The following is a 15,243-nucleotide window of genomic DNA, read 5'->3' on the forward strand; positions in this document are numbered from 1 at the left end:
TTTCATTTTGGGGAGTTTCTACTGCTATGTCTTCAAGTTCACTAATCTTTTTCTCTGTAATGACTAATCTGTTATTAATTCCTCCCAATGTGTTTTTCATTTCAGGCATTGTAGTTTTCATCTCTAGAAGTTTGATTTGGTCTTTTTTTTATCTTCCATGTCTGTACTTATCATGCTCAATCCTTCCTCTAGCCTCCTGAACATATGGAATACAGTTATATTACGTTTTAAAAAGTCCTCGTGTACTAATTCTGTTATCTGCACAATTTCTGGGTTGACTTTGATTAACTGAGTTTTCTTTTCAGTCTGAGTCTATTTTCCTGCTTCTTTGAATGCCAGGCACTGTGGACTTTAAGCTTTCAGATGCTGGATATTTTTGTATTCCTATAAATATTCTTGAACTTTGCTCTGGGATGCAGTTATTTGGATCAGCTTAATCCTTTTGGGTTTTGCTTTTAAGGTGAGACCAGAGCAGCGTTTAGTCTAGAGTTAATTTTCTCCACTACTGAGGCAAGACCCTTCTTAGTACTCTGTAACAGACGTCCGATGAATTATGAGGATTTCCACCCTGGTTGGTAGGAATGGGAACTATTCCCAGCTCTGTATTAGCTTTAATGATTCTTCCCTATAAGCTTTTCAGGTGGTCTGTACCTACTCCCATGTGCTTTCCATACATACATGTGCTGATCAGTGTTTTGTACAACTCCAAGTTCTCTCTTTGCCCAGCTTTCACTTCTTGGTGCTCTGCCTTGGGAACTTTACATGCCTTGGTCACCACCCCACCCCCCCAGCACCCAGCTCCATCTCCTTAAGTCAGGGAGACTATCTGGCTCCAGCTGGGGTCCCCCACCCTGGGCCACTTTCTCCAGGCCTTAAGCTGGGGCAAGAGCAGGGCTTACTCTGTCACTTTCCATCTCCAGGAATCACCGCCCTTCATTTCCCACATCTCCTGTAGAAGCCAATCCCCCATCAGCCCAACCTCCTGTTAGTTAATAATTCTTTATATGAAATTTTCCAACCTGGCTCCCTGAAAACTTTGAAAAACCACCGTATCAAATTTTTTTCTTTAAATGGAAATGCAGCAAAATCACCTGGCATTTATTTTGGGAGAGGTGGGGAGACCCTTCCAGAAAAAAAATTATAGTAAGAGAGAGGATGCTAGGGGCAAGAGTTGTTTCTCTTTTCTCTTCAAGAGCAGCTTGTATCACAGCCACTTGCTGTCTCTTGTGTCTTTTTACAGCCTCAAATGCCAACTTTGACAGCAGTTAATCTTCCCAAATGCGTCACTGCAGCTGTGTCAGAGCTAGGAAGGAGCCTAGGATGGTCTTTATGTCTTTGACATTGAACCAGCTTGGCCACCACTAATGTTGACTCATCACCACCACCCCCACCACCATGTAGACCAGTGGGATCACAGAGAGACAGATCTCAGCAAAATGGATCATCCCTGGGACTTGCTCTAACAAGAGACACTTAGTCACATTTTGGAGCTCAGTCTCACGTAGGTGATATTGGTAACATCTTCTTTTTCAGAGAGTGGCCCAAATTCGCTGAAAGATTTTTCAGTCATCAAGGGAAAATTCCAGTGTGTTCTCTGTTTTGCACTTTGTTGACTAAGGGAGGGAAATTATTCTAATGTATGTTAGAGGTCTTATCAAGAAGGGATATAACAAAAACATGTTTCCCACTACTTCTTGTCCAAAATACCCCTGTGGTGTCAAAATAAAATAAAAACACCCCCATAATCCGAGCACATGGGCGAAACTGTCATTTGCATTTTTCCATGGATGAGTAGTGGGATTTAATTTACAATTCAGGAAATCTTCACATTCTCAGTTAAACATTCTACCCAATTCCTTTTCTTTTTCATATTTATTTTAATTTATTTATTTAACCTGCACCTGGTCTTAGTGGCAGCACACAAGGTCTTTTAGTTGTGGCATGCGGACTCTTAGTTGTGGCATGCGTGCGGAAGCTAGTTCCCCGACCTGGGAGTGAACCTGGGAGCATTGGGGGTGCGCAGTCTCACCCACTGGACCTCCAGGGAAGTCCCTCTACCCAATTCCTCGATTTGTGCTCATTAGAATGTAAAAAATCTTTATTGTGAATAAAAGTAGATGCCTCTAGAAAACAAATTTATGGTTACCAAAGAGGATCCTGGGGGGCGGGGAGGGTGGATAAATTAGGAATTTGGGGTTAACGTATACACACTACTATATATAAAGTGAGGAAACGACAAGGTCCTACTGTATATCACAGGGAAATCTACTCGGTATCTTATAATAACCTGTAATGGAAAAGAATCTGAAAACGAATGTATATAAATGTAAAAAACTAACCAAACAAACAAACAAACAAAAAAACTACCTGTATACAACATTAGAGACATTTGATTACTTACTGTGAATAACATTTATGGAAATCTCACTTTGTAAGTAAGATCACATCTTACTTATCTTCTTCAAGAAATATCTTATTAGATTAAAAACAGACAAACAAACAGAAAACCCAGATGCCTCCTCTAATGGGACTGTAGTTTTAGTTTTGGTAATTGATCGTTAAGAAACATCCAGATGATCAAAAGTAATTATTATGCCAGAAATGCATTTAAATGAATTTCTGTTTTCTTGTGATAATATCTACATACATTTGAAGTACAGTGACAGACAGAAAGAGGAGACACCGAGTTCATTCCAGCTACAGGGAAGGCTTGGGGGTCACACTCCAAGCCCAGCACTGAGGCTGGGAACCACACAGTTTGGTCAACACCCACATGAGGGTTGCTGGAAAAAACTGGTTACAGGACAGTTTTTGAATTTTCTTTGGAATTCAGTTGCCTGTGCCCTCCCCTCCTTATGCTGGTTAATGAAGTCTCATGAGTGGACCAACACCTTGACCTTGAAGTCAAATAAAAGTTCGTGTGGCAAAGTACAGGCTGAACACTCAGGATGCTTTGGTGTTTTATCCAACCCCCAACACACACACCCCCTTTTCCCCAAGAACTCTTTAGAACCTACTAATAATTTTCTTTCATTTATTGCGTGGATTGCTTAAGCATTGCGGTCTTTCTTTTTTCTAATGCAGAACGAGCACAGAGAAGAGTTAACACTGGATTTAAAATACAAAGCTGAGTCTGACAGGGCTGCCAAGGTCAGCAGGCTCGCTGGCATCCATATAGGGAGCATTGTTTGGACAAGTTAGGACTGTGAGTGTGGATTGGACCTAATCTGCTCGGACCACAAAGAAGTTTCTGAGGAGGTGCCTCTTTCTCCGTGAAATACCATGTGATAGTTGTCATATCCTTATTAACTTGAGAATCTTTGCTCTGCACAGACCACTCACCATGTAAATTCCTTCTCTGAAGGCTCTGGAATGGTGATCTATCTCACGGTGCAGGAGTCAACCTAAGTGAGCAGTTATGGCGTCCGTTAAAAATATATTTTTTATTCATCCCATTGTTGACTTAAAGAAAATGCACAACGTGAGAGTTGTGGGTTAGGTGTTTCGTTGTTGTTGTTTTTAATTACTTTTATAATTTTTTAAACTTTATTTATTTTATTATTTACTTATTTTTGGTGGTGTTGGGTTTTCGTTGCTGCGCGTGGGCTTTCTCTAGTTGCGGAGAGCGGGGGCTACTCTTCGTTGCGGTGCACAGGCTTCTCATTACGGTGGCTTCTCTCACTGCGGAGCACGGGCTCTAGGTGTGTGGGCTTCAGTAGCTGTAGCGCATGGGCTCAGTAGTTGTGGCTTGCGGGCTCTAGAGCGCAGGCTCAGTAGTTGTGGCGCACGGGCTTAGTTGCTCCGCGGCATGTGGGATCTTCCCGGAGCAGGGCTCAAACCCGTGTCCCCTGCATTGGCAGGCGGATTCTTAACCACTGCGCCACCAGGGAAGTCCCGTGGGTTAGGTTTTATTTGGGGCAAAATGAGGACTACAGCCCGTGAGACAGCCTCCCAGAGAGCTCTGGGGAACTGCTCCGAAGGGGTGGGGGGAAGGTCAGTGTTACATATGATTTTGGTGAAGGGGGTGCGTGCAGTCAAGCGCACGTCTCAGCAGAAGGCCGCTGCTGGTCACGAGGAGCAGATGTCTCCGTTCACGATCTTAGTGCTTTTCTAGATCTGAGGAGGTGCAAGACATGGGCTCATAAAACCTCCTCCTGAAAATCTCTCTCTGAAGCCCTGGTGTGCCAGTTTTCCCAGAGCACAGAGGGCCTCATTCCTGATCTCCGCCCTGAACTCCTTTCAGCGGGTGTTGAAGGTCAGTGGTCGCAGCAGATTCTGAATCAATTGTGAAGGAGACGGCCGGAGTCAGAGAGGGAGAAGGAAGCCAGCTTGATCACTGGCGAGGCTGGACTGGAGGAAGAGCCAACCAGGGGCTCGGCATACTGTGCCCGGAATCAAGTCCCACCAGCGCCAGGCTGTGTGCGAGGGCAGGCTGCCCTGATGGACGGGGAGGCAGGCAGCGGGGAGAGGGGCTGCACTGTGGGTGAGCTCATCTCAGTGACCTTGAACACCTTAACTCCCACCCATTGGAAGACTGGACCTACGGGGGGCTGCCTTCCCCATCTAACCAATCAGAGAAGCCTCGCTTCCTGGGGCGACGACCCGAAAGGAGTGGAGAATAGGGCAGAAGTGTCAGACTTCTCTGAGAACTCAGAAGTGTCAGAAAAGCCCCTAATTTGTGGGCCACGGCATGATGCAGAAGCCGAGGAGCACCCACAGCCCCCGTGCCCCTCACCCCAGCCCCAGCCGTTAGCCGTGCTTGAGGACAGGTAGTCCCCAGGGTCTGTGGTCTAACTTGCTGGATGTCCCTCGGCCCCATGCTTTCCTTTTCCAGAAACTGCAGCAGAATGCAAAATGAGTAACAGAGACGATGTTCTGTGGGGACACCTTATCATCTTTTGAATTAGGCTAATTTATGAAAATTACAAATCATTCGCAGACTTGTGTGCTTTATAATTAATGACAAATCCCTTGCAGTGTACCCCCTAACTTATCAGACCCACCAGTGAGCAAAGGGACATGTGGTTGGGTAGTGCTGCCTTAACCTCATTTCTTTGGCAGAGGTATTTAAACAAAAGTACTTTGCCTTTCCTGGGCCTCAGTTTCCTCATTCCTGTAAAATGAGAGGTTTGGACTCATAGATCACTAGAGTGCTGTGATTGTATGGAAGAAAAGAACTTTCCTAATCTTCAAGTCAAACAACCAGGATTTGGGAGCATTTCTGCATATTTAGAATCCTTGATTTGCGTTTAGTTGTATTTGTCCATCCATCCATCCATCATCCATCCATCCATCCATCCACTCATGCATTCATATATTCAATGCTTGCAGTATGGCAAGCACTGGAGATACAGTATTGAAAAGAGGCAAGACCCAGTCTCCATTATACTCCAGTGGGAGAAATGGTCATCCTTTCTGATGGCAGCTGTGACTAGTGCCCTCACTATGTAGGCCTGTAGAAGGAGAGCTGATCCCAGAGGCCAGTCCAGGGAGGTTTCATCCAAAAGTGAAGACTGGGGCTGAGATATGCAGGGAGAAGCAGGAGGGCTCCAGCTCCAGGAAAATGCACGGGTGGGGAGCTCTGTGTGGGATGAAGCCGCAAAGGTAGGCTGGGGCACAGCTGATTGCAAAGTGAAGCCGCCACCGGGGAGTCTTCCCATGAGGGTGACAGGGTCAGGCTTTCATTTCTAAGCCATTGCTCTGGCTGCAGCCTAGAGAAGAGAATGCAGGGGCCAGAGTGGGTGGGAGAAGAGGCTGCTGCATCGGTCCAGGAGAGGCGAGGCCAGCAAGTTCAGGGAAGCAGGAGACAGCAGGGTCCTGGAGCCAGGCGGGGCTTGATCTTGCTTTGCCGTGGGAGCTCCGTGTGCCACCCGGGTCTGGTCTTGAACCTCTCTGTGAATATTTCCTCATTTGTGCAGTGGGGGGCATCCGCTCTGCCTGGCTGCTGTGTGGGTTAAATGTAATCATAACTGAAGCGCTTAGCACGGGCTTGGCCTTAGTAGATGCTCAGTCAGCGGCGACTCTCCATCTTGACGATTTTGCTTTAGTTTTGCTGGTTCCCCTAAAGCCTGGTAGTGCAGGGGCATGCTTGTTTTTCCCTCCACCAGCCTCCTTCCTCTCTTTAAGCATTCCTACTTGGCCTGAGTGTGTGTCTTCAGAGCTATTCATTTAGGAACCCATCTGGATGTGACTGTCTCCAGCTAGGATGATGGGGAGGACATTTTCTGCATCTCCATCCTCTGCTTAGACCTTCGCTGCAGCAAATCACCCCTCCTCCCAGGTCTCTGCACCCCATGCCTCTCGCTTTCTTGGCTGGGGACGTCTGGTCGGCACCGGGGAGGCTGTGCCCTCCCCTCCTCAATTCAAAGGCTGTGCCCACTTTGGGCTGAAAGCCTTCCATTGAGAACACGCTGCCCAGCCCACAAGAACCTTTGGATTCTGAGCTGAACCTCCATCCTACACATTGTGATTCAATCTTGAAGCACAAAAGGACATTATGGGAGCTTCCATTAATGCAGAGCCCTCACAGATGAGCTCTTAGAATTTTTCCTGCCCTTGGGCAGATCTGCTCCTGGTGAGTGGCTTTAATCTGGTTTTAAAAATTGGCTTCTGATGGGCAATCACAGAGGTTGCTGGTGCCCAGCTTAGGCGAAATAAACCAAGGCCGGGTCCTTATTTTGAATGGAGTCGTATGCTCACACTCTGGGAGATGTGTTCCTGGTTGCTGTCTCCAAAGACCCGCAGGTTTTCAAGGTGCCCAAATTGAGTGAATTTGTCATCTCGTCCCCAGATGGTCCTGACTTCAGGCAGCCTGAAGGGAAGCCGCACGCTCTCCTGAGCTAGCAGCTGCTGTCAGAGACAGGACAACGAAGCTGCTTTGTCTGTTTTGTTACCAGCGCAGAGGGGCTGTGTTCTGCGCTTCTTGAACAAGCAGGCCTCAGTAGGAGCACTTCATTTATGCATTACACACCACTGATCTCATCAGCTACTAAACCGTTTGACACGCTAGTTAAAGATTGGGACACAAGTCAGTGTAAAGTGCTTATAGAAAGGAAAATGGCCAGATTCAAGAGTGCAGAGTTGCTGGTTCTGGAACAATCCATTGATTTCCAGAAATGCTGCTCTGCAGAGGCCAGGCCAAGGCACGCTACCTGCACACCTGGTGGTTTCACACGTGTCAGTCAGCATGGGGCCAGGGCTCTCCGTGGGCGCGTCCGTCCTCATGACCGTGTGAGGATTGGAGGGATTCCCATAACTTACCCTCTGAGTTTTCTCTTCTTTGCTCTTGTCAGCCTTGCGTTTGGTCTGAAAATGCTAATCTGGTTGAGATAGTAGCCAACTCTCTCTCTTGGGTCCATCTGAAATATTTTCAATGTCATATGTTCAGGAACAAGCATTAAATCAGGACAACTAGTGTGGTGACATGTGTACACACCTCCTTCAAGGATGTCATGTACATTTCATAGGTGAGGGACTTGGCAAGAGGCTGGAATGGAGCCAGGTAAAGAGCCTTTTGCCCTCTGTCTCAGTTTGTTCAGCCTGCTATAAAAATACCATAGACTGGATGGCTTAACGACAGACATTTATTTCTTGTGGTTCTGGAGGCTGGAAATCTAACGTCAAGGTGCCAGCAGATTCCATGTCTGGTGAGGGTCCATTTTCGAGTTCACAGATGGACGTCTCCTCTCTGAGTCCTTACAAGGCAGAAGGGGCAAGGAAACTCTCTCGGGTCTCTTCTATAAGGGCACTAATCCCTTTATGGGGGCTCCACCTTCATAACTTAATCACCTCCCAAAGACCCCATCTCCTAATACCATCACCTTGGAGATTAGTTTTCACCATTTGAATTTTGGGGACACAAACGTTGTCAGATTCAAGCTTAACCCCTCTGTTCTCGGGGTTCTTATCTGCAAAATGGCAGTGATAATATCCATCTTGCATGGATATTGGTAGGGCTAAATGAGATAATCCATGTAAAGCACTGATGTCCAATAAATTTCATCCATTATTATTTTCCCAGCTTTTCATTTTGGAAATTTTGAAACCTTAAAAATGTTGAAAGGATAGTACAATAAATGCCCAATATACCTATTGTATTAGTCTGTTCACACTGCCATAAGAGAAGACCACAGACTGGGTGACTTCAGTGACAGAAATTTATTTTTTCAGTTAGAGAATTCCAAGGTTAGGGGGCTAGAGGGTTGGTTTCTGGTGAGACCTTTCTTCTTGGCTTGCAGATGGCACCTTCTTGCTGCATCTGCTCATGGCCTTCTTGTCTATGTGAGCGACTCCTGGTGTCCCTTCCTCTTCTTATAAGGACTTCAGTCTTACTGGATTAGGACCTCCCTCTTACGACCTCACTTAACCGTAATTAACCTCCTTAAAGGCCCCGTGTCCAAATACAGTCACATGATAAATTAGGACTTCAACATATGGATTTTTAGATGGACACAATTCAGTCCATAACACATATTTCTAAATTTGAACAGAAATGTACTTCATCTTCCCACTATATGCATCTCTCATAAACGAATGTATATGCGTTGCCCTGCATGGAAAGATAGGATTTTGGTAGTGGACATGTAGAATAAAATCTTTCCTCTGGTTGTATCCAAAACACTGTGGGTCTATGAATATGTGAATGTGTGTGTATGTAATAGTTACAAGAAGACGCCATAAACTTTCCTCCCTGTAATAATTTCAGAGAACATGGTAAAAGCCTTAGAAAAGCCATACTTCTGTTAACTTTGCCTTGAGCAGTTTCTTTTGATACTGAAAGATACATGATCGTAAAAGTATATAGAATCACAGCTATGTAAAAATAACAAAAATTGCACTCCCTAAAGAGTTGCGTAGGAAAAAAAGGAAATTCACTAGAACACTTCAGGTGGCAAGCATGTTTTCTACATTTTCAAAATTTTGTCTTGGCTGTATATTGCTTTTAAATTTAAAAAATACACCTAATTAAAACTATATAGAATTGAGAAACACAGTCTAAATATGGGATGTGATAAGCTATTTTACAATAACTGGATAGTTGATGATCTATAGCAAGTCCATGACTCTGAGCCATATTCCCCCAAGTTTCCTGCATGTTCACAGTTTTTCTTTACACACTGTACAGCAAAGTAATTTCAAGCTGAGACACATATGGGTATGAAGGTAATTCAGCTCCCAGGAATTTTATATGTAGTTCATATGCAGAAATTCCACAGCTAAATAGAATTGATTTGGGGATTATGCCTCACAGTACCACCCGCTGAATGTAAAGAATCGAGTTAACTTTTTGCAAGAATAGCTCTTTATTTCAAAGCTTGGCTTTGCCCATTTTTGCCTTTTTCCTGAACATCTAAGGATCCCCAGAAGTGTTCAGGACCTCTCTGTAAACTACAGAGAGCTCATCCAAATTCTCTACCATGGTTTATATTTATTCAAAATCTTCTGAGTTTCCTGCATTGTAGACAATTATGAATTAGTTTCCATATTTCCGCATTCTCTACTGACCAGCATGGAAAGCCTCAGATGGAATGTTTGAGATTTTCTGCACTAATTTTTGCAGACAGCAAGGGCACGTGTCATGGTTACAGGTGGGGTGGGATTGGGGGGTGTCTCTTCATGGAGAGGAACGAGATGCACGAGGCTGTTGTGTGTGTTGTGGCCTTTGGTGGGGAGAGGTGTGCAGTGATTCTGCCTGGGCTGTGGCTCTGTCCTTGGCATCCATGAGAACTGATAAAACAATAAATGTTTTCATTGTTGGCAGCGTCAGGCATGGAGGTTCCTGCTCCACTTCTGAAGGTGCTGCCAGCCGGTATCCCTGCATCACGTCCCCAGAGGTGACTGAGCCAAGGAAGCACCCACAGGAAGCCATGGGCCAAGAAGATTCTCCACTGCCCAGCCCACCGGAGCCCTGGGAGCAGGGGAGTCCCTTGGCCTCCGTGCCCTTTGCTGAGGGCGCCCCGGAAGGTTGCTTGGCAAGCCCAGCAGCGGAACCTGAAGATTGTCCCCTGGCTCAACACCCCCAGAGGGAACCTTCCCCAAATGCCCCAGGATACACCCCAGCAGCCTTTGTCCCTGGGATGGACCGCTCTACTCAGCGCAGGGTGGTTGCAATCGCCCCCAGCGCCGGAAGAGAGAGAGGACCGAAGGAAGAAGCGGGGCAGAAGCTGTCTTCCTCCAGTTCCATTGACCAGGTGCCGGGAATTTCAGCAGCTGCTCCTCGAGAGCCCATGACAGTGCAGCTGTGTGGAGACGATGGCTGGACTGGTGGTTTTGAGTCCCAAGGGAAAGAGGCTGCAGGTGGCTTTCCCCTGCCAGAGTCTGCGCGGGGAGCCCCCATGGCCCCTGCTGCAGCCCAGCCAGGCCAAGAGAGCTCAGCTGGCCTGGAAGAGTCCCCCCCAGAACCCGAGAACCCGACCCCACAAGATCCAGCCCCTAAATGCCAAGTGGAGGGGCCGCCTCAGGACTTCACCGATGACTCGGGAGCGCTCAGGGCCAGCCCTCCCAGCGGGAGTGCTCCAGGGGCGACCCAAGGAGCAGAAGCGAAGGTCGCTGCCCGGGAAAGCTGCCCGCGGCAAGTGGGAGCGCATCCGCCGCCCACAGAGCTGCCCTGGGAGTCACTGGGTCCTGCCCTGGCACCGGGGGCCAAGGGCTCTTGGGAGGAGACTCTGGATGCCCCTGATGCTCGGGGTCATTCGCAGACAGGGGGGCAAGGAGCTGAGCGCCGTCAGGCCGTCTGTGTGACGGCAGGTGACCAGCCCGAGGGGGGCCTGCTTATGAGCCCCGAGCCCGCCCCACACGCGGCGACTGAGGAAACGGACCCAGCTTCAAGCCTCACTTCACAGGCAGCTGCTTGGGCCTCTGCTGCTGCAGAACAGCCCAGAGAGATGACTTCCGGTGCTGAGAGGCCTGTTCCTACAGATCTGGCTACAGAGCGGGCAGAAGCAGGGCTGGCAGGACAGGAGAAGCACGCATCAGACCGCGGAGGAGAGGGAGCGGGTCCCGAAGGCGGCCCCGGAGAGGTTCCTATCCCTTCACCCCCGGAGGAGAGGGAAGAGCTCTGGAATAGGGAGCAAAGCCACGAGGTCCAGCAAGGGCTTCTGCCTCTTCCCCCTCCCGCTGCCTCGGATGAAAATGCCAGAAGGTCACTGGGGCCAAAGGATGAAGGCAAAGCCCCCGAGGGTCCAGCTGTGGCTGCGGAAAGCAGACAACCTGGGGCCGACCCTAGAGGACAGGAGGCAGCCCCAGAGCCCCCCGAGGGTGCAGATCCTGGGAACCTTCAGGGAGAGCAACCTGAAGCCTGTGGCTGCAAGCCTGACCCAAAGGGGGAAAAGGATGAGGTTTCACAGCTAACTGGCGATGTGGAGAGCAACAGCCTTCCCAGCATGGCCTCAGCACAGCCACTCAGAAGGGAGGCCCCCGGGCGCGTGGACAGGCCCGGCTCTCCATCAGAAGATGCAGCTTGGAGCTCGGCAGCCTGTGGGATGATGGGAGAAGCCCAAGTGGTCCATGCATCTGCTTCACTGCACCAGCTTCCCGAGCAGGATCCCATCCCCCGCTCTGGGCCGGATGGAGCCAGTAAACACGTTTTTCCCGAGGGAGCTGTCTGGGAGGGGCCAGGACTGCAGACCAAGTATCCTGACACCTTTCAGGATGTGGGGGCATTGGGAAGAATGGACCCTCTTCCTGCTTTAGAATCAGAGAAATCGGATTTCCTGTCAACTCCTGCTACAGAGGTCGTCCCCAAAGCCCAGGAGGCGGAGGGCAAATCTGAAATAAAGACGAGGAGCCACCCATCTGCGCAGAGGCCGGGCAGCTGTGATGCGGAGGGCTTGGTGACACCACCCCACGCCCGTGGGCTGGGGCGTGATGCAGCTGGACAGGAAGTCCACACCGATGGGCCACCTCCCCCTGAGGAGGAGAACTTGGCAGTGGACTGTGGGCTCACGACCCTCAGCCTGGAGCTAGATCAGCAGGAAACCCTGTCCTGCCCGGGGGACAGCGGGATACGAGTGGCTGCAACCGAGAGGCCCTCACTGTATTCCGAGAACCGTCTCCAGCAGTCCCAAACGGACCCAGAAGCATCCACCTCTGAAACGCTCAGGGAGCTGTCCCAACAGTGCGAAAGCGAGAAAGAGACTTACCCAGGTGATGCAGAGTTTAAGAACCTGGGTGCAGATTCTCCCCAAATCCACATACCTGTGGAACCTCGGGAAGATGTGAGCTTGCCCACTCATGGAGCAAAGGAACAGGCCTCTGAATCAGAACTCCACAGTGAGCTCCCCAAGGGCAGTCCGTCTGATGCTCCACGTTCACCTCCCGGGCACACAGTTCCGGAGAGTCGTACGACAGAGCAGTTGGAGTTGTCAGCACCAGAGAGACCGGAGTTGCCTGCGCTAGGGGGGAATGGGCAGGAGGCGGAATGCAGTGGCAGTCAGCTGTCCAGCGGCCCACCTCCTGCAGCAGACACCTTACAAGACTCTTCTCTTGCATGTAGCTTGAGCAGAAAGGAAAGTTGCTGTGCTGGACAGGGGCCAAACAAGTCCCAGCAGGAGCTGGTTGATGGGCGGAAAGCTGGCAGCCAGCATGAAGAGGCATGTCTCGGGGATGCAGGCATTTCGGAAGCAGCTGACGCTTGGCCCCCGCTCCAGGACTTGGGTGAGACAGAGAAGGCAAGTGGGAACACAGTGGGGGCCCCGCCTTGTCGGCCTGATTCAGTAGCTCTCCTGAAGGCAGCTCGCTGCCCACCAGCTCCAGCACCTGCCGGCCCCAGAGTCACACCCACCCAGGAGGCCCCAGAGAGAGAGGCCGGTGATGAAACCCAGGAGGGCAGGCGGCAATCGGGGTTAGCCCCACACAAGGAAATGGAGCATCCCACTGCCACAGATGCAGAGCCCCAAAAGCTTCTTGAAAGTTTCCCATCAGCCGAGGATCAAGGTGCAGGTGGTGGGACTGCTGAGATTGGTGGGAACGCTGACGGAGGAGACCTGGGGACACAATGGGCTCCGGGGGAGCCAGGAGAAGCTGCTCGGAGTGGTGGCTTCCTCCCAACAGAGCAGTGCCCCTCCCCTGGGGAGGAAGCTTCTACCTGTGCCCTAGGTGAGCCCTGCCAAGCTGAGCAGCCCTCCGCCAGCTGCCAGGATGCCTTGCTGCCAGCCAGAGAGCTGGGTGGGATTCCCAGGAGCGTGGTGGATATTTCTGCAGCCCAGGCTGTCCCTGACTCAAAGAGGCTCCTGTCGTCCAGGCCACCAGAAGAGGCTGCCCCTGACACTCCTTACCTGCATGTGGAGGGTGCTGCCAGGAAAGGGGCAGAAGACAGTGGCGTGAAAACTGTTTCACCTCAAGGCCTCGGAGCTCCTGGTGAAAGCCCTTGTCCCACACGGGAGCCCCTGCTTGTCTTGGAAAATGCCTCCTCCGCGAAGGTACCGTGTGGCTCCCCTGCCTCCCTCTGGCAACCAGGAGCTGCAGGTGAGGAAACCTCCGCCGTGCCAGCCAGCAGCAGAAGCCCCCAAGCTGGGACCTCTGAGGGGCCTGTGGACTCCGTGCCCTACCTGGACAGGGTGCCACTTCTGGCCAAGGGAAAGCAGACCTCAGGGGAACAGAAAGGCTCAAGGACTCCCGGGGCAAGTGGCAAGCCCAGTGAACTTTCGGCACACCTTGCCGGTGAGGAGAGCACAGCAGGTGATGCAGCAAGGGAGAGAGAGCGCAGTGGGCAGAGGATGGTAGACCCTTCCAAGGATCCCAGGAAGGGAGCCTCAGCTGGTGTAGGCGCAAGCTCCAGGCAGACCAGTATGATCGCTGGGCTCCCTGACTTCAGAGAGCACATCACCAAGATCTTTGAGAAGTCTGTGCTTGGAGCCCTGACCGCCGATCGGCCCCAGAGCACACTGGGAGAAAAGGCAGGAGCTGGGAAGAGTGTGATGGGCAAGGACCTCGCCACGCCAAGCCCAGAGAAGCTTCCAGATGGGACTCAAGGAGTGGCCATCGCGCCTCTCCCCACCACTCCTGCCGGACTCTGGATACAGTCAAAGGAGAAGAAGCAAGAGCTGATTGTAGAGGCTGAGATTTCTCGTCTGGGTCCCCAGGATCCAGCTCCAGAAAAGCTGCCGGGGCCGGCACGGCCAGCTGCAGAGCAGAGCCTGCCAGGTGCCAGTGTGGGGAAGGAAATGAGTGGGCCTCCACAGATGCTGACAGAAAGCAAGAAGCCAGAGGGGTCTGGGGAAGGCTGGCCGGGGCTTGGGAGCCAGGCCCGCTCACAGCAGGAAAGCGGCCGGCAGGAAGCAGCTTCGGGTCTGTCTTCACAGGTGACTTCTCCAGAGATTCCCGATGCTGACTTGCAGGTGGCTCCCCAGAGCCATGGAGAAGGGGACGCAGTTCAAGACGACAGAATTCCTCCTGGAAAACAGCACCAGGAGACATCTAGCCGAGACAGTCAACCCAGAGAAGATGGTGCCCAGGGCTTTTCTCACCCAGGGGCTCTGGGTGACATGTCGGTGCCCACCTCTGCCCAGGGAGCATCTTCTCCCCATGGGAACGTTCCGACTGTGGCCGAGGCTATCAGTGAGGCCTGTACCCCAGACACACTTAGGGGTGAGAGGAGGCATGAAGGTGCTGCTGGGATCTCGGAAACACAGAACGCCCTGGGCACCCAGAGCACCCTGGAGCCACCAGCTGGGCAAGTGGTGGATACTCCCCTGGAGCCCGGCTTGGGAGCAGAAGCTGCTAGGGAAGCAGAGGATGACGTCACTGTGAGCACAGCTGAGACCGGGGCACGCGTGTCTGCCCACCTGCCTGAAGCAGGTACTACGAGAATGTTCTCTGGTGCTGCTTGTGCCTCAGCTCTGCCAGGAAGCCTTGGGGACCCCAGCTGCTCTGAAGGGGCTCTGAGGATGGAGGCTGCAGCCGCCCCGAGCGGGGACAGCCCGGCCGGGTACCCGCAGGCTGAGGGGCAGCCTGGGCCTGAGCCCCCGACTCCTGCTGGCGATGGGAAGGTGCCTGTCTCCTCACCTGCGGAACCTGATGAGATCCGGGACCTGAAGCTGCAAAGCCTGGATCCAGAAGCGCTCGACGCCGAGAGGTACTTCCAAGAATAAATTCCTATGGGAATATGGGGTCAGCCTCAAAAGTGGTTCCCACTTGGTTTTAAAAAGTCAATCAAAGAGATGGGTGGTTAGAAGAAGGTTAATTTTCCATATCTAATTGTTGAAATTTACCTGCTCACAATCTCTGGATGTGCTGTGATTCTGA

At 51.0% G+C, this 15,243-nt stretch overlaps 1 protein-coding gene across 4 annotated transcripts in view; it reads left to right on the top strand.

Annotated features, from left to right (window-relative positions):
• TACC2 (transforming acidic coiled-coil containing protein 2) overlaps positions 1-15,243 on the top strand; it is a 186,178-nt gene that overhangs the window by 31,921 nt on the left and 139,014 nt on the right. For all 4 annotated transcript variants that reach the window (XM_024756028.1, XM_024756027.1, XM_024756029.1 and 1 more), the window contains exon 4: positions 9,761-15,073. In XM_024756028.1, the coding sequence (XP_024611796.1) occupies positions 9,761-15,073 (5,313 nt within the window). The remainder of the gene's footprint in view (positions 1-9,760; positions 15,074-15,243) is intronic.

Source organism: Neophocaena asiaeorientalis, unplaced genomic scaffold (genome assembly GCF_003031525.2).
Source record: "Neophocaena asiaeorientalis asiaeorientalis breed wild unplaced genomic scaffold, Neophocaena_asiaeorientalis_V1.1 scaffold85, whole genome shotgun sequence".
In the NCBI taxonomy this organism is placed as follows: Eukaryota; Metazoa; Chordata; class Mammalia; order Artiodactyla; family Phocoenidae; genus Neophocaena; species Neophocaena asiaeorientalis.